Consider the following 19004-nt stretch of genomic DNA (forward strand, 5'->3'; position numbering starts at 1 on the left):
GTGAATGACCATATACTAAATTTTCTACATATATAAACTTCACTAGAAAATTTTTAATAAAAAAAAAAACACATAGTTAGAAGAACCAAAAAGAGAGCTATTCATATAGTCCCACGTGTCTTTCTTCTCTCTCTCTTCTTCTGACACTTGTCCTTTCCCAGTACTTTCTTTGTCCCCCACCCCAATTCACAAAGGGTATTTTGGTCTTTTCGTCCACCTCCCACCCCCACACCCCTTTGTTTTTTTTTTCTTTAGTCTTTCTTTTCCTGCCTGCTTCTATCTTTCTGGGTCTTGTTTGATTTGTTAGTATATTTCATTATTCTTTTACTCTACCTCTCTCATTGCAATATTTTCTTGATTTTCCGGCGACCCTTTTGCCGGAACATAATATTTTCTTGCAAAGATTACATTTTTATATACTTTTTGGTGGATTTTTAACCATTTTCTTGGTTTTCCTGCCACCCTTTTGTTTTTTTTTTCCGGGAACAACTCGGGCGATATTTACTTTTTTTTTTTTCCAGTTGGGATTTCTTAAAGTGAAAAATTTGGGTGTAAAGACTTAATCTTTGAGCTTGTTTGAGCTAATATGCAGTTAAAGATTAGATTTTTGCATCCGGGAGTGGCTAAATCAGATCATGGAAGTGTTAAACATGCACGTACATGTCAGAATAGGTAAGTTTTTTAACTTTGGTTTGGTGTTCTTGATAGTATATTTGGTGGGTTTATGGTTTGCTATGGGAGATAATACAGATGAGAAAAGGAAAAGTAGAATTGAGATGGAAAATCTTTCTGTGGAAACAAATAGATTTTCAAGGGATTTGTTGCAGAGATTTATGGGTGGTGGTAGTAGTAGTGGTAGTAGTTCAGGAAAATCTAGAGTTGAGGTTGTTGTTGCAGGAGGGAAGGAGGTGAAGGAGGAAGAAGATGAAGGGGAAGTAGAGTTGAATCTTGGTTTATCATTGGGAGGTAGATTTGGTGTTGATAAATCTTCTAGTAGTAATAAGTTGATAAGGTCTTCTTCTGTAGCTTCTTGTTTGCCTATAGTAAGAGATGATGATGCTCTTGCACCACCACCAGTGTCTTATCCTACTTTGGTGAGAACTTCTTCTTTGCCTGTGGAGACTGAGGAAGAATGGAGGAAGAGAAAGGAGTTGCAAACTTTGAGAAGAATGGAAGCTAAAAGGAGAAGATCGGAGAAACAGAGAAATTTGAGGGGTGACAAAGAGGGTGGAGGAGGAACTACTGTTGTTGTTGTTGGTGGTGGTGGGGGAGGAAGTATGGAAGATGAAAAGAAGGAAATTGAGATGAATTTAAGAGGTAGATTAGATAAAGAACAGTACTTGATGTCTGCGAAAAGATTTGGTTTATCGGTATCGCCAACATTGGCTGCCGTTGCAAGGCAAGGTAGTTTGACAGGAGATGGAATAGATTTAACAGTGGGGAAAGGTAAAGGAAGTTATTCAGGAGGTAAAATGCAAGGACATGGGAAATTGGGGTCACAAGGTTCTGTTGAATCCCAAGGTGGTGGTAGTTCTTCAAGTATGTCTGAATTGGAAAGTAAACTTCCACAAGGTACAATTTTTTTTTGGCCAATATTAACATTTATTATGTATGTGCTCTTTTTTAAATTCAATTCTTGAGAGTTGATACTAGTTGAATTAGAAAATTACAGTACTGTAATTATATCAGTACTTTGGGATTGAAAATTTTCCTTCTAGGGTAAGGAGTGGTCTATCACATGTTGCTGTGAGGGGTGCTTAAAGACAATGTTCTTATTCAGCATTGGTCATAAATGATTACTGTTGAGTCATCTGTTGCCAGAAATATGCATCTGTTTTTTAGTAATTTGTTTCTGTGAGTTGTTGAATGTATCTCTCCTAAATTTAGTCAAAACTTGCTGCTTAGGTCCCCTCACTTAAATGTTTACAAGTTTCTATGGTACTTATCCATGTCTTGTGTCTTATTGCCGTTCACCACATTCTTGATTCTTTTTAAACCCCAGCCTCGCTGCGCCTTAGGGTGTGGCCAGTGATTAATGAAGTGGGCAAAGTCATGGGAGACCATTATTCAAGAGCTAGCCGATATTTCTCAGAAGTGCGTGTAAGCTTAACTAGGTCACCACCATAAAAAAAGAATTTATGAAAGAACCCTCCTGACCCTCCTTCACCCCTTAAGGAATCCAAAGTAGTTTCCATTTCCTCTTGCCAACTCAAACCTGATCCTAATGGTTGTATGTGAAGGAGTGGTATAACTAATTAGACAACCTTCTCTTGTCACCACATTCGCGACTTAAAATTGTTGTTTTCTACTTTTAGCACCTCAAGAATGTTATGCTATATTGACTATTTGGAGGTACTTGACTACTTGTCAGGTCAAGTGTTGTAGTTGTGCTGTTGGTTTGATTAGGTTATCTAGGTGACTTCGGGAACTTTCTTTTATTGCCACATCAGGAAGTCACGACAATTGCAGGAAGAAATGCAGGAGCTAAAGAGAGATAGGGAAGTGTCTGTGATAAAAATTTGCAGGTGCAATTGTTTGAGAAAAAAAGTTATCTGATGTAAAATACCACCTTAATTTTTAAATGCTTGCTTTGATGTGAACTTAGTGCGATAAAAATACTCATAAATACTACAATGCATCCCTTGGGAGCATCTGGTAGTGTGCTTATTTGGCTATGTGATTTTCTCTTTGGAAGTATTGTATGAAGACTAAAGTCTGATACTCTTTTCACAGAAACTAGAGATTCATATCTTCTCCACAAAATAATTAACCAGAGTTCACTACTTCCAATTAAACAGCAAGGATAATGAAGCTGGACAGTTATTAGCTATAGACTTGGAAACCAACCTAGATCATTTAATTGCAGGCGGCACATTTTTTTTTTGGATGATAAAATAAAAGACCCCTTGGGATAAATACCGCTATGTCTATGTCCAAGTTGCGCAAAGTCTTCACCTTCGATGCTGCACTTGTGTCGGATTCTCCAAACACGCGCTATTTTTGGAGAATCTGAGGCACACCTATTGACATTTTTTAAATAGTCTGAGCAACATTGGTTTATATGATGCCAACTTCCCGTGAGCTTTCGACATTCTCAACAACTTATAACTACCTACTTGAAAGTGTTCTAGTCTCAATTGATTTAGTGGTAGGATTAATCAAACTAACAGATCTTTCTAGATGGTATATTTTCCTTTTCCTCACCCAAGGAATTAGTTATGTGTGATTAAAGCCTGATGAATTTTAGACGTCATGGCTTCAAATGCTTGTTCTATCCGTGCTACTTTTGGTAAGCAACAACCTTTTCGGTGAAGTCTTCTTTGTGAATTACCTATTGGGCTGTCAAGATTGTCTCTGTCTCTCTAGTCTTTACCTTTTTTGTTGTGGTCCTTGTGATAGAATGGATTAGGGTTGAGGGAGATTTGTCTGCTGCTCTTGATGCAGCTGCTTTGGCTCGCTGTATCACAATTTCTTGAATACCCCGTAGATGTAAATTACTAAATTTGACAAGCTAGTTGATGCAAATGTGATATGGACCTTTATTGTTAGATAGGAGTTTATGTTGGATGCGCCTTTTGCTTGTCACACTCTACTCCCTGATGTCCATGCACGTCTCTGCCGCTATCTCCATATAAGATAAATAATATCCATATTCCTCATGAGTTGTTATCGTTCACTTTTTGGATATCTCCTCTGCCCCTGGTCGTGTGCAAGATGTAGAACACTAACCTTCTAGGCTTATACTTCTTTGATAAAGAATTGTTTACTAGAATTTGGATATCCTATAGAGGTGTTAGTGATTCTTGATAGATATTCTTTAATGGACTAGATCTGAATCCTCTTTCACGCATCCTGAAATCGGCAACATGGTGGATACTAAAAATTTGAAATTTAGTGCATCTGCTCTTGTCCTATTATCCTAGTTTGCTGACCTCAGATGTTTGCCGTTGTTACATTAGTTCGCATGATTAAATGGTTTGTTTAGTCAAGAGTGTTAAATATGCTTTTGATTTTACACTACATGAGTGAAGTGCATTTGTGAAATATGCACGTATTGATTGTCTGTAAAGAATATTAGATCATCTGATCTGGTTGAAGAAGTTCCTTTTTTAATTAGATTGTCTGTAATCATTTCCTTGTGGTTAATAATTTTGAGCACCTTAATCGTCCAATAGTGTAATAATTTTTCAGGTTGTGATATGGTTTAACCATCACTTCTGTAGTTGGTCATATGACCTTAACATGTTTTTGGAGTGTACTGTGTAATGGAAAGAATGAAAAGATGTTGTATATGGTCTGCTTTTTATCATTCTTCTGTTTATCGTTTCCACCATAATTTTAGAACCATGGTGAACCCCGGCTGCAGGGTCTGGCGAGCTAAGCCCGGCCAGTATCCACTCATTACAAGGAGGGGGGAGTCAAGATATGGGTTCGTCTGGGTCAAAAATGAGAGAGACCGGAAGCAGAATGTCAGGAGGTGATATGGACAGTCCATCTAAGAAGCTCGAGGCAGCAAAAAGTCGGGCAAAGGAAAAGGAAACTGGAACAAACACATTAGAAAACATGCCATGCGTTTTCACGAAAGGAGATGGTCCTAATGGTAAAAGAGTAGACGGAATACTATACAGGTACAGCAAAGGGGAGGAGGTAAGAATTATGTGCGTCTGTCATGGAAGTTTTCACTCACCAGCCGAGTTTGTCAAGCACGCTGGAGGCACCGACGTTGCTCACCCTCTCAAGCATATTGTCATAAACCCCAATGCTTCTCCCTTGCTGTGATTGATACCACAGGGTTTTCGGTGGAAGAGGATATCACAGATCACACCGTGCAAAGCAGCAAGAACCTACCCATTTCCATTTTTGTTTCTTTGATTCCTCTCTTTAAGAGTGAGATATATGTATCGACTTGTGCACACCTTGAGGGAAACTGGACTAAAGAAGAGTTCTGTATGTACATTTACGGATTCTTTTAAGGAAATTCGGAGGAATGAATTGATCTTGAATGATATCATTGCCCTCCTTACTTTGGACCCTTTTGATCCTTAATATGTTACTACTACAACAAGGCACTCGGTGTAATCCCAGTAGTCGCAAACCTCATCTCTACCTTTGTAGGGTAAGAGAGGCTGTTTTCGATAATCCGTACTGTACATATCTTGCATTTAGTCAAATCTTTATCCATCATGATTTCTGTATATTGGAAGTGTCTGATGTGCTATGCACTCAAGGCACTCATTTTATTTTAGAGGCTTTATGTTCTGGGACCATGTTGTATGATTGCATCATTGTGGTGTTGAGGGAGACAAACAAGTGTTTGTTGGTTGCAATTATAGGTGGTCCATGAATTGAATGTGTTCCATTGGGAACATGTGGCTGATTTCTGACTTTGTTTTTTCTGATAGAGATTCTTCAGAAGTGAACTCGCGTTTTAACTTAATTTCAAAAGCTAGCTTACGAGGTATGGGTAGGTCAAAAGGTGACATCGATGTGGGACAACTTGACACCTACTTGCCTGCCCAGGATTCAATATCCTGCGTACCATCGATGTGGGATAACTCGACACCTCCCTGCACGCTCATGCTTGTCAACATAGATAACACAACATATCTAATACCATGTTAGAAAATTGACATTATTGTGATTACTTCAACGTAATAAGTTAGTTCGTGAGGTGAAAGTTGTTAAAAGAATATATAAAGAGACGTTGCGGAATCCAAATATTTCACAATATAACTATTTATTGAGGCGTGTGGACTAAGGATGCTTTCTTTTTTTCCTTCCTGCAGCAATTGACTCTGTCTAAAGTTGAAACCAAACAGGAAGATACAAAAAACTTTAAATTTATTTTAGATTACTTCAGTAAGCAAATTACAAGGTTATTTGCCTAGTAAAATTTCAATATCTGCAATACATCACGATCACTATCAATTATCATTCAACTATTATCGTACTACCATTATATTATGTTTTTACAGTTATTATTAGTTAAGTATGTTTTATAAAACAAACCTTTATTATAATGAAAAAACTGAAATGACAAAATCAATCAAGTTCCAATTTTCCACTACACCATACAACAAAACAATGAATATTATGAAAATCAGTTTGATATGGCATTCTAGAAATGGTCAAATATGTATCATATTCTAAATCTAGACAAATTTTAGATTTTTTTAATAGCCTGCAGCCCAATGCAGTGCCAAGCTCTTTATTTCACAATCCAAGAAAAAAGAAAAAGAGAATTAGAAGGAATATACTATGACATGTGAAAAAGATTATTATTCATGATATTCAAATTTTTCATATAGTAAATAAGATGCATGTATATTGGTATATAATAAAAAGAAAGTGCAATCAATCATTTATCCCTTTGCTTGGAAGGCAAAAGAAGTAAGGACAATAGTAAAACTTGGGGAAAAAGATAAAAAAGAAAATTAAGAATTTACGTGACAAAATAAAAATTCTGTTCGAAGCGTCTAATGTTTACTAAATAATATTAAATGTTAGTAAAGCAAAAAATATTAAGAAAAGTTTAACATATATACATTCAAGAAAACAACTTTTAGGAGCGGCTTGAGTGTAGTTAGATTAAAAATTAATAATCGCTCTATAATTGATGTAAAATTTGATTGATTCAATATAGTAATACAAGTATTAAATTACTTCAAACCAAAAAAAATCTTCTAAATCCATATATATTAATCTCTTCATTTTCTTCATCTTTGTAATCTTTCCACATGTTTCCTTAAAATATTTTAGTGAGAAAATTAATTAATTTTTGTAAGAGCATAATAAATACATTTAAATTATTCCAGAGTTACATATTTAGATTATTATTTGAGTTTTATATTTAAATTATTGTGAATGACTTATCAAAAATATACTTTAATTATTAACTATTTATTTTTTTTATAAAAAAAATAAGAAAAATAAACAATTAATAGTTAAAATATATTTTCTTATAAAAATTATATGTTTAAATGTGTTTTTAACTATTATCTCTTCTCAGACTACTTAGATTAAGGTTACGTGGTCTGGGGATTTTGATACTATAATTGATTCATCCTGATTCCTAGGACCCTTTCTTTCTTCTTTTCCCTAAATCTTTATACTCATTCAGTTAATATTATACTTTTAATTTACTGCAAATCTGCACTGTGTAAGACGTGTTTTTGTTCTTGGATTCATTGTTGCAGAGACCCTTTTAAGCCCAAAGGCGTTTTATGGTTTTCTGGTGAAGGTATGAGCTTTTTCTTAGTGTGGTTTAAGTTCTGGATTTGACTTGATGTGGGGTTCAGTTTTCATACTGTTTAGTTCTCTGTAGTTGGTGAGTTTGTAATTTGTTTTTTGGTTTAATTTTGGGGTTATTCTGTTGATTTGGAGTATCAAGATTCAAACTTTGTGCTTTTTTTGTTCTGTTCTCAGCTGTTTTAGTGTACTGTTTCTGTTTAGTTGAGATGGTATATGTATTTTTTTTGATAACTGTGGTGTCCGGTGCTCACCCCGACTAATTCAATAGGATACCTGTCAACGTCCACCAACAATGGGTATGAGGTGAGTTTGTTCATTGAGGAAGGATAGATGAAAATAAATTACCTTGTGTTTTTTGTCTTTGCTGGGATTTGAATGTGAGACTGATGGTTGTCATCCACCTCATTGACTACCAGGATACGCCAGTGGGTGCTTAGTTGAGCTGGTATCTATGAGAGTTTGTTTTGGATGTCCCTTAGGTAGTGTGAGATAGGAAAATAGAATTTTGCTAACTGGTTTGTGAATTTTGACATGGTTATTGTTTTCTTGTGGAATAGTGTTGAGTTTGTTAAGGTTCCTTTTTTTTTTTTTAAAAAAGAAATGTCAGAATTGAGTTTCCATGCTATTTTTGATATTTGGTTAGATGAAAACTGAGTGGTAGTAGCGTGACTGTCTTACTGTTACCAGATTTCAATGCCATAGGATGTATCGTAGTTTTCTATTCTGAATATTTGGTTACTAGGTGATATGCTGTTAATTTTCAAGTGTCAAGATTCAAACTTTGTTCATTTTGTTCTCTCCTTGGCTATTTTACCATATTGCTCTCTTTAATTGAGCTGGTATCTGTGAAGGTTTGTTGTAAATGTCCCCTAGGTAGCAAAAAATTTGCTTACTGGTTTGTAAGTTTTGACATGGTTATGGATTTCTTATGAATTACTATTGAGTTTGTAAAGGTTTTTTTTTTTGTTTGTTTTCATTATGTTGGAATTTAGTTTCCATGCTTAAAAGACATTTGATACTTTCTACATATATTTAGTTTAAGACCACAAAAATAAAAAATCTTCTTTACGTTCTATAATCCCCCGGACAAACAATTTGAAACGGAGGGAGTACTATTCTGGATTTCAATGCAATAAGGTGAATCTAGTTTTGTCAAATTTGTCTAAATACTAGACATAAGGAAGCGTGGCCAAAAATGACCTGAATACGCTGGCCCTTTAGGACTTTTCAAGCTCTAGCAGATGGGACAAAACTAGTTCTGGAAGAGGCGATACACTTTTATTCAATATCAGATAATCCATAGCAGCAATTCACATCTTTGTAAGTTGAACTTACCAAAAATGAGAACTAAAACAAAGAATCTGAAAAATTAGTGATGTATCCTTAAGTTGACTTACGATTTACCAAATATGAGAATTAAAGCAATGAATCCGAAAAATGATTGATGTTGATCTATGGTTCCACGTTTCATTAACATGCAAACTTGCATTTATTTTACTTTTGTGGTACCTTCTTATTCTGGAATTTGGTTTTGGATCAATAACTCACTTAACTGCTTGGATAATTTACACTTAGTGCAAGTTATAACCTCCTATTTGAATGTCCTCTATCTCTTCCTTTTCATACTGAGTGTTTAAGATCTTTTTTGATGTTGGAATGAGTTTCCATGCTACTTTTGATCTGGGGTTGCATGAATGGGATTTGCTTTCAGAGTGGATTCATATTATGCTTACAACATACATTCTTATTGTGGAACTGGGATAGCAACATACATAAAATGTTTGGATAAGTTTTTATGACGTTTAACCTGTTAGTACAAGTGAAATCACCTCTTTAGATATCCTCAACAACAATAACATGCCCAGTGGAATCTCACGAAGTGGGGTCTAAGGAGGGTAGAGTTTATGTAGACCTTACTCCTACTTCTGAGGTAGAGAGGCTGTTTATGATAGACCCTCAGCTCAAGGAACAACAATACAAATTAGTCACGAACAAGAAGTAACGGAAGAAAAAGAAATAACTGATAATAACAAAAATTAGCAGATGGTCTTTAGATGTCCTCTTTTTTTTTTGCAGCCTATGAAACCATGACATCAGACTCCTCTTGTTAATTCCTAATTCTAAATCTCCTTGCATACAAATGCAAAAGAAGATTGATGTTGAAATAGGGTTCTGCTTGTCCTTGATTTTGGCCTATGCTTAGACGTGAGGAAATTATTTTGATGAGGATTGTAGAAGGATGAAAATCAAGGAGAAAATGTTCTGATTAAGAGTGGACCAAAACCCACATGTTTGTCACATTTTCTAGTAGCCGTTTGGGAGTGTGTTTCAGGATCAATGTGTTCATAACTTTTCTTCTGAGGCTATGTAACTTAAGCCTTTTGCTGTCTAGATAAAGCTATAGTGAAAATTACATTTACTTATTTTGTTTTTTTGACAAGTTACATCTATTTGATTATGTGGTTCTTCTGTTCACAATTTATTTTGCAGGAGCAGAAGATATGAAAATAAAAGTAATAAGAACCATAATAAGAAAAGCTACTACTTTGCTAACACTAACGCTTTGCTAAAAGCAACAGTGCTGCAGTTGGAGTAAGTACTTGGGGCTTTGATCAATGCTGAAATCTTTGTTTCTGAGGTTTGTTGCTAACTCACAGAAAGTGAAAGCAAATGGCAGAAGAAAATGGTCCTTCTGATTTTCCAGAATCTACATCTACTAGGTTTTATTCAGATGTACAGGCAAACAACTTTCATGGGTCTGGTCTACCTGGTATTAAGAGGAGAGGCCAAGGTCATGGGAGTCGCTCTTGGATAAAGATTGATGAGCATGGTAATTCAAAAATTTTGGAATTGGATAAGGCTACCGTTATGAGACATTGTTCTTTGCCAGCCAGGGATCTCCGGCTTTTGGACCCTAAGTTTATCTATCCCTCCACAATATTAGGACGAGAACAAGCTATTGTGGTAAACCTTGAACAGATCAGATGTGTCATCACAGCTGATGAGGTTATACTGATGAATTCTTTGGATGCTTGTGTACTGCAATACGAGTCTGAATTGTGTAAACGCCTTCAGATAAATAGAGATCAGCCGGGTAAATCCATTTCTATTTATTTTTCTGCACTAAAGCTTGGTTTTTTCTCAAAAGCAATAAAAACCAGTGAAAGCTAGTTTCTGTCGAAGAGTTGAAAGCCAGTAGATGCTCCTGTTCTATGCAATCTAGCTTATTGTTAGGTTATCTCTTTTTTGTTTAAATTGTCTGGCACCAATGGATCGTAATGTTGACAAAAAATTAACTATTCCGCCCTCCATGCCAGTTTAACTGTTAACTGTGACTTCTTTAGTCCCGCTAGACCAAGTTCAATATTGAGATAACCATTAATGTATTGAAAGTAGAACTTAAAAGTTTCAGATGCTATCTGGAAAATATGATGCACTTATGGTTCTGCATTCCAGGGTTAAAAGGAGAAGTGAAAGACGACTTCTCATAGAAAACCTGTCACACTCTTGGAAAGGCAAAAGAGACAAACAAGTCGCACAGAGGCTATATTTTCCAGAGTTGGATTGGTACAATTTTATTAGCAAAGTGCTTAATGCAGAAAGCCTATTTTTTCAAGGCATCTGCATTGGAATCGTTTGGGATTAGGCATGATTGTTGAATGTTGTTCTGTCTATGTCTGAATCAGATCCATGTAATTCTAAATCATAACACAAGAAAATGCAACATGAATTGCTGAAATTGATTGGATCCACCTCTTCGTCCCCCTCAACGGAAACAGTTGAGTAGGTCAAAGCTTGTGGCATTCTATGTGGGGAGCAAACTCTGTGTTGTTGGTTTTCTTATTTTAATATTTGTATCTGGTTTTATCTATGAATGGCATTATGGTTGTATAAGCATAACAAAACTTCTGAACTTATCTATACAGAAAGAGAGATCAAGAAGTCTTGGAAATAGTTCTTGGTTCCTCTGTTGCATGGCAATTAGCATCTAAATCCATTCCTGAGTCTGCATAAGAACAATTATTAAAGTAAAAAATGGAAAACTTGGATGATGCTAGAAGTTGGAGATATTTCTCACTATTGGTAATGGCTTAATTCTGGAAATTTTTATGTTGTGTAGCCATGATATTTTCTTAACAGTGAATTTGGATATATAAAGACCTCAATTGAAAGGAGATATTGGAAAAGAAATTGATAAAGATTCAAGGTATTGAGTTCCAAGCTTATTATAACAGTTATGTTATCCAGCTGTTTTTTTCCATGTAGCATGCACTTATTGTAGCTTCTGCCAAATGCTACTTTTGACCTACTAAATTGCAGAACGAAGTATAAAAATTAGCCTTAAATTTTGTTCCACCTTGCCTGAGCTTTGTAAGAACAGCCTGTCTTACGTCTTTGACTTTAATTTAATCAAACTTCTGTACTTAGCATCTGCAGTTCTTTATGTATCCATAAAAGTAGTATCGATAGCTATTAGAAGCAATGGATGATATCCCCTCTAGTATAAATGAACTGACACTTGAGCATGTTCAGCAACCAATGGTGTTTTTGTTGTTTGAGGGATGCATGTAATTACAGTGATTCTGAAACGTTCTCTGTTCTTTGCGTTCATTTAGCATGATGTCATGTCTTTCAATGCAACAGCAAGTACACCATCCCAAACTTGTTGGCGTCTGTTCGATGAATCCTCTATGTCCCCTCCCCTCCCCTCTGTTTGAACCTATTTTACCCTGGTGTGATGTTTCTTTTGATATAAGGTGAACTCTCTATAGAAGAAATTTCAGTTTTTTTCATAATGAGTGGTGTTTTAATTCAGATGGTCTTCCTTTCGAGTTCAGAGCCCTTGAGCTTGTTTTGGAGCTAACTTGCTTGTCTCTTGATGCTCAGGTATGCAAAAGACTCTTTTGGTGGCAGATTGATAACTCTTTTGTGTAATAGACTAGAATATTTGCTGTCCATTGTAGGCATAATATACTAGCTCCAATATGTGTGCCATTATTGCATAATGTGATAAATATCTTAAGTCTAGTAGTCAATGAAGTGCGTTGAGGACCATGAGGTCTCAGGTTCAAACCTTTCCATCTGTCCGAATCTAGGAGGGGAAAGTTACCGGTAGTACCTATTGTTGGTGGGAGGTATCCCGTGGAATTAGTTCATGGCGCGTAAGCTGTCCTGGACACCACAGGTGTATAAAAAAAAGGAACTGCAGATAGGAGTAATAGAATATATATATATATATATTTTATGACAAGGGAAACCTGCAGCCGCTACCCTTTGGGTGCGCACAGGGTAAAACCCCCGCTCCTATGCAGCAGCTCGCAAACCACATAGGAGAGGTAACCGCACTAGGCAAGCGCGGTATCTTAAAGCTTAGTTGCAGCTTGATCCATTTTAAGTTGAGCTTTTATGGTTCTATGTTGGTTAACTAAAAATGGATTCAAGGTGCTTTGCATCAATTGCTCTTGGATGTTAGTAAATCCCATCTGTTTTGTTTCTTACTCAGTTTTATCATCATCATGATGTGATGTGTTGGCCTAAATATGATGCACTTCGACATGTTTGTCTCTCTGTATCCAGTACCTCAAACAAAATGCAGTAATTCTCATGATTAAACGTATATATTCTCAAGTCTCAATCAAAATTCTTTTTCATGTCTTTCTAAATCAAACAGGTGAAAGAATTAGAACTGGAAGTATACCCCGTGCTTGATGAACTAGCGTCATCTATTAACACTCTAAATCTGGAACGAGTTCGTAGATTGAAAGGTCAATTGCTTGCCTTGACTCAGCGCGTCCAAAAGGTATGATTGTATATGTAGTCTGATACTGCTTCGTTATCTGTCAGACCACTTAAGCTTTTAAACAAATGTTCAGGCATGCAGATCTCCAATACCTGTATTAGTGGAATACGAGTGACAGATGTCTTCCTCTTATACGTATTCTGTACCTTAATAAAATTATTACTTATCGAAAAACGTTCAGGTATGTGATGAAATAGAACATCTAATGGATGATGATGGTGACATGGCTGAGATGTACTTAACAGAGAAGAAACAGAGGAAGGAGGATTATTTAAATAATGATTCATATGAACAAGCGGATATATATGGAAAAATTAGAGGAGCAGCAAGATCTGCTCCAGTATCACCTGCAACATCAACTACTGGGATGCATAAGTTGCAACGGGCATTCAGTAATTTGAGCTCAAGCAAACACGGAAGCATTTCAGCTTCATCTAATTGTCAAGAAAATATTGATCAGCTTGAAATGTTGCTTGAAACATATTTTGTGGTCATTGACAGCGCTCTGAACAAGTTGTCATCAGTAAGAGATTCTTATATTAATAGCTTTTCTTCTTGATATCCAGAAAATCTTATATTTATACTGCAAAAATAATTAAATTAGAATGAACTGAACTCCTTCCCTGATAGATTCAAGAAATGCAAGTAGAGTTGGATTACGATTCTTACCAAATAATCTTAAGATTTACTTCCTCCGCTGCTAATATTTTGTTTGGTTTTGAGTTGACATAGATTTTAAGAAAGTCTAGAAGAATCTTGTGGTCTTCAACTAAAGATATGTAGAATGATCAAAATGCCTTTAATCTTGTGGTCTTAAACATGCCATGTGGAAAGTTAGAGTCAAAAAGTTGCCAAAAAAGAAGGAAACAGACATTCTTTTGAAACAGACTAAAGGAAAGTGAGACAAATAAATTGAAACGGAAGGAGTATTTGCTAAAATATAGCCTCGGGTTCTGGTTTACGGATAAGGGGAGAATCATGGGAGTAATCCAGCTTTTGATTAACATTAAGGGGGTATACTAAGTAGATCTTATATTACTGTTTGATACTAACATTTCTGTACAACCTTGGGGGCGTCATTCACTTCCTTGCCTTTAGGTTGTATGTTGTTTAGTTGCTTAACCTACCCCTATTTATTGGTTTTAAACTTTTCAATGTGTGAATTATTCTGGTAAAGATACTGCAGACTACAGAGACCCCTAACTAATAGCATCGATGATTTAATCCCTTCAAAATCATCCATTGAAGAGTCAAATAGTCCATACACCAAGATTTTCTCCCATAACTCATAATGCATGGCCTCTTATTAAATTTGATTAATAGTGATGAGTGATGACTAACACACGAGCTCCTAATTAATTTGATTCAACATTCCAACTGATGAATTTGTATTCTCACGTTTGTTCTCTCATATGTTGCAGCTTAAAGAATATATTGATGATACGGAGGATCTGATCAATATAAAACTTGTAAGACTAACTTGCGGATACTATCTTTTAATGTTCCCTTTTTTCTTGATGTCTTTTGTTTCAGCATAACTTTTCATATACATTAAAGACACGTATCTACACTGTAATGTTCATGAAACTCACTCAAAATTTTATTATGTTACAGGCCAATGTCCAGAATCAGCTAATACAATTTGAGTTGCTTCTAACAGCTGCCACTTTTGTGGCAACAATATTTGCTATGGTAACTGCAGTATTTGGAATGAACTTGAAAACCACAGTTTTTGACGATCCGGATGGGTTTAACTGGACTATTATCATCACTGGAATCTTTTGTTTGGTCTTATACATTGCTTTCATGATTTACTTTAAGCATAAGAAACTTCTTCCGCTGTAAACAGATCTTAACATCTATAATGAAGATGGAGTGGAAATCGCCACAATCAATTGATTCTTCATTATCTCATCTTGTTCTGGAGCTTCTTTATGCGTTAAGCTGACAAGACTGAACTTTTGCTTTTGCCTATCTGAGCTACTATTCCTCTTCTCTGCATTAGATTCAGAAAAGCAGACTAAGCTGGAAATGAAGTTTTTCTCCACATGTACACGCCTTTCTCATCGTCTCTGGCTTGGACCAGAGGTGAATCCATGACTTGAACATGATGGTTTAACTTTCATATTCTTTACTATCGAACTCGTTGTACTTTTGAAATTATGAGTTCAGAATATAGTATTTATGGAAATCTATGTGTTTCCCTTACATCTATGTTTTGTGTAAAAAATGATGGATTCAGTTGAAACTTGAACCCCATGGCACAAATGATACATCATCTCAAGTATACGGAATAACACCCTATCCCTAATGTCTATTAATCTATAAAAAATTCTTCAATCTTTACATGTATACTGCACATTTTGTCTCTATACTCAAAAGAGTTGTAAGAAGATACCAATGTAACATAAAAAATAACAGAAGACAACATAATATAGATAATGATCATTTTCCCATCATATCTGGTCTATCAATGAATGGGAACTTTGGAGCAATAGTAATGTTGTTTCCGTGTGACATGTAGCTCACGGGTTTGAGCCATGGATTCTGTCTTTAATAATTGTATCAAGGTAGGCTGCTTACGTTCGTGAACCAGGCCACCCTGTTCTTCGTTTGGGCTATCAATCAATCCTCCATCAAAAGGAGGGGTTCTTGTATTAGTGTCAAAAGCATTTTCACTTCCATGCATGATACTGATGGTCTCTTCATCAGCCTCATGATACCAATCTGGACTTTGTAGACATGAAGAGGACTCTGAATCGCGCAATGCAAAGGCCTTTTGAGAGAGATTATGTTGTGTTTCCAATGAACAAGCTCTATTTTGGCTATGATAAAGGGCTGTTTCGAGCTCCTTAATTCGAGCTTCTAGCCTGGATTCTATCACCTCATGCAGACGCGAGCTTAGCTCCCTCGGGGAAACAGGATGGTTGGCAGGTTTAGAATGATCAATCCAAGTTCCACTCTCTGATCCTGATGAATCAGGGCTCTGCACATTGAGGCAATCTAGTTTCAAGTCTCCACGAACCACATTTATTTCATCTTCTGGATTTAGCTGCAAATTTTAAATTTTTATGAATCAGAGATACTACTCACAGAAGTAAAATAAGAATTCTTGTCATCATAGACATCCTCAATCTCAAGCAAGTTAGAGTCAAAATCTCGAAAAAAACGACATTTTCAAAAAAGTAGAAGTATAGCTAAATGCAGGCTTACCTCAACACAATCAGATATTCTTTCAAAGTTTGAAACCTCCAAGCTGATTTCCAACCTTTCTAATTCAGCTTCAAGCTCTGCCTCAATTTCGCTCATCGACTCGTGTTTCTCTGCTTCACTTGTTGGTTCATCAACAGTTGACATCGAGGGACTACATAGATTTGGATTCTCATAATCATCATTAGCAATCTCTTTCACATTGAGCTCATTTTCTAACTTCTGAACTAAATTCTTGGTCCATTTTAACTTCTCATTCACCTTTTCTATCTCTTTTCTGTTTGCAATAACAGCAGACACCATGCCACTAACAATTCCCATATAGAATAGAGCCATTCCATTTGGTAGCCCTGCTTGAATCAAGACAAGGGAGAAACAGAAACAAGGCATATTAGGTAACTAAATTGGTTGCTCGGACTCTCCAAAAAATTGTCATACACACATGTCGTATTCATTTTTGGAGGATCGGACACGCATCTACTCACATTTGTTACAGAGTCTGAGCAACATTAGTTTTGGCTTATATAGAGCCATTGCATTTAGGTAACTAAATTGCTTTATGTTTTGGCCTATGTTGCTCGAACTCTACAAAAATATTGCTGCACCCGTGTTGAATCCTACTCACAAAGTGTCATTTTTTAAGTGAGATCCTATAGCACCTCGTGAAGGTAGAGAGGTTGTTCCCGAAAGCCATTTGACTCACATGATCTGGTAAGTGCAATAAGTAGAACTAAGCAGAAACAACAGATATGTACACCAACACCATCACCTAAATGATCATAACTACAGATAACTCCAAACCACAAATACAAGTAAACAACAACCTAGAAAATAAGGCATGTTACGCGCTACAACATATCATAAACACATATACTGTAAAATTTCTCTACGCTGTCAGTATATATACGTTAAATCCAAATAAACTTTTTGAAGTTAGAACCTGTTGTATTGAATGATCCACCAGAATCTTTGTTCCTGGTACCTGTATATTCTTTTGCTGAGGATGGACAAAATGAATCTTTCTCGAGGCAATCTGATGAATCAAGATTAAGATGTCTGAATCTGGAAACTTCTTCATCATCTGAGACATCCTTTTTAGCTCTTTTTCGAGCTAATATATGAAAAGGACACACTTTTTCGCGTAGTTGATGCAACAAATTCTTCTTGTTATCTACTAATAAGTTGCCCTTTTCATCTGATGAACTTTGCAAATATTGTGCTACATAACCTGCTCCTGCAGCTGCTACAACAACCCAAAACTCCATATACAAGTCTTGATCTATTAGGGGCGGAGCTAGAAGGTTACCTACAAGTTCCGCTTAACCAGTAACTTTAGTCCAAACTCTGTATTTGTGCTAATTAAGAAATCTAGTAAATATATGTACAAAATTTTAAATTCAGAACTCAATTACTAACACCTAATATCGCCTATCCTAGAATTTAGAACACGTTAAGTTCAAATCCTAGCTCTGTCTCACAAACACACAAAAAAAATGGAAATTCCAAACATGCTATTCATTACTAGCTATAAAACTCTAATACCAAAAACAAAAAAGCCTTCTAGAAATTTCTTCTCATCAGTCTAAGCCTCGATGGATAGATTTAGCAAATACACATACGAGAAAGCAATAGCTAACGTACAAGTTGATCTAAACATCACTACTATATTGAAGGGAGAGATTTTTCTGCTAAAATTTGTTCAACATTAGATTGTAGATGATCCTAAAAAAAAAAGTATAAATAAATTGAATAATTTTTCTTTAATATAAATCAGACAGTGACAACTTTATGATTCGAGCGTATGACATATAAATCACATAGACACAATTTTACGGCTCGAACTTATGACATATAAATCACACAAAGACAATTTTACGTTACTCCTACTTCAAACAGAACCATGTATTCTTCTAAAAAAAATTATATGGTTATTAGCTATATTTCTTAGAATACTTAGAGAAAAATAGGTGGAATAATGTATGGTTATCACAAATTTAGTCACCATGACCACGTAGTTAGTTATTGAAAATGAAAGGTGGACCAAAAGATATAAATAGAATATAATAACTATATTATTAAAAAAGAAAAAAAGGATCCAGCCTACTATAATAAAGTCCAAATAATTCATTTTCTCTAAGAAAAAAAAGTGAGGCCATAAATGATTTACGTGTCTATTGAAAATGTAACATATAATTGCTAACTTGTTAGAGTTAGTTGATTTTGATAATAGACTATTAATACATTACTCACAATTTTCGCAGGCTACGAAATCAAAAAGGAGGTAATCTACGCAGACAACATAAAAATGAATCAAGTCAAAGATTCGAGATCTGCTGACCAAACAAGAAAGAAATCAAGTCAGCCAAGCCAAGCATGATAGAGAAGCGACTTACCATGCACATATATCTAATATGTACGTGGATCAACAAATCACCTCAATCAAGGAATCTCTCAATTATCCTTGATTGAGATAAGTACTCCTTGGGTTTTTCCTTTTTTTTTTATCGAACTAACAACTTTTATTAAATTCCAAATATGTTTCAATTACAATTCTTCACTCATTTACCTCCTCTATCCTCTATCAATGCTCATGTGCACTATCTACATTAAAAAAAAAAAAAACTTATCTATCCAAGCTTTGTCTACACTATTGCATTTCTTTGGGGTGTTTCCACTTGTCCTGCTCCTTATCTCCTCTTTGATCTTCTTCAATATATATATATATATATATATATATATATAT

General features: G+C 35.6%; 3 protein-coding genes across 4 annotated transcripts; 2 read left to right on the forward strand and 1 right to left on the reverse strand.

Moving 5' to 3' along the window:
• Window positions 1–270: 270 nt before the first annotated feature.
• LOC107018688 (ninja-family protein AFP3-like) lies at window positions 271–5263 on the forward strand. The gene is made up of 2 exons (XM_015219230.2): window positions 271–1572; window positions 4367–5263. The coding sequence occupies exons 1-2, from the start codon at window positions 636–638 to the stop codon at window positions 4777–4779; spliced, it is 1350 nt and encodes a 449-aa protein (XP_015074716.1). The 5' UTR covers window positions 271–635; the 3' UTR covers window positions 4780–5263.
• A 1744-nt stretch (window positions 5264–7007) lies between these two features.
• LOC107020557 (magnesium transporter MRS2-5) lies at window positions 7008–14965 on the forward strand. The gene is made up of 7 exons (XM_015220975.2): window positions 7008–7240; window positions 9742–10345; window positions 12068–12138; window positions 12923–13051; window positions 13233–13574; window positions 14473–14520; window positions 14666–14965. The coding sequence occupies exons 2-7, from the start codon at window positions 9922–9924 to the stop codon at window positions 14894–14896; spliced, it is 1245 nt and encodes a 414-aa protein (XP_015076461.1). The 5' UTR covers window positions 7008–7240; window positions 9742–9921; the 3' UTR covers window positions 14897–14965.
• Window positions 14966–15338: 373 nt separating this feature from the next.
• On the reverse strand, window positions 15339–18204 carry LOC107020556. Of its 2 annotated transcripts, none has more exons than XM_015220974.2 (3): window positions 17244–18204; window positions 16265–16611; window positions 15339–16103 (listed from the first exon to the last, which is right to left on the reverse strand). In XM_015220974.2, exons 1-3 carry the CDS (start codon window positions 17524–17526, stop codon window positions 15522–15524), a joined length of 1212 nt encoding a protein of 403 aa, XP_015076460.1. In that variant the 5' UTR covers window positions 17527–18204; the 3' UTR covers window positions 15339–15521. The 2 variants fall into 2 exon arrangements, with proteins under 2 accessions (XP_015076460.1, XP_015076459.1); XM_015220973.2 differs by having other exon boundaries at window positions 17202–18204.
• Window positions 18205–19004: the final 800 nt, after the last annotated feature.

This window comes from Solanum pennellii, chromosome 5, assembly GCF_001406875.1.
Source record: "Solanum pennellii chromosome 5, SPENNV200".
In the NCBI taxonomy this organism is placed as follows: domain Eukaryota; kingdom Viridiplantae; phylum Streptophyta; class Magnoliopsida; order Solanales; family Solanaceae; genus Solanum; species Solanum pennellii.

Coding starts and splice junctions, on each gene's coding strand:
- LOC107018688 (XM_015219230.2), top strand. CDS start 636: ATGGAAGTGTTAAACATGCACGTACATGTCAGAATAGGTAAGTTTTTT. Junction 1,573..4,366: donor GGAAAGTAAACTTCCACAAG/GTACAATTTTTT, acceptor CCCCGGCTGCAG/GGTCTGGCGAGCTAAGCCCG.
- LOC107020557 (XM_015220975.2), top strand. CDS start 9,922: ATGGCAGAAGAAAATGGTCCTTCTGATTTTCCAGAATCTACATCTACT. Junction 10,346..12,067: donor GATAAATAGAGATCAGCCGG/GTAAATCCATTT, acceptor GTTTTAATTCAG/ATGGTCTTCCTTTCGAGTTC. Junction 12,139..12,922: donor GCTTGTCTCTTGATGCTCAG/GTATGCAAAAGA, acceptor TAAATCAAACAG/GTGAAAGAATTAGAACTGGA.
- LOC107020556 (XM_015220973.2), bottom strand. CDS start 17,526: ATGGAGTTTTGGGTTGTTGTAGCAGCTGCAGGAGCAGGTTATGTAGCA. Junction 16,612..17,201: donor TGGATCATTCAATACAACAG/GTTCTAACTTCA, acceptor TGATTCAAGCAG/GGCTACCAAATGGAATGGCT. Junction 16,104..16,264: donor GAATATCTGATTGTGTTGAG/GTAAGCCTGCAT, acceptor TAAAATTTGCAG/CTAAATCCAGAAGATGAAAT.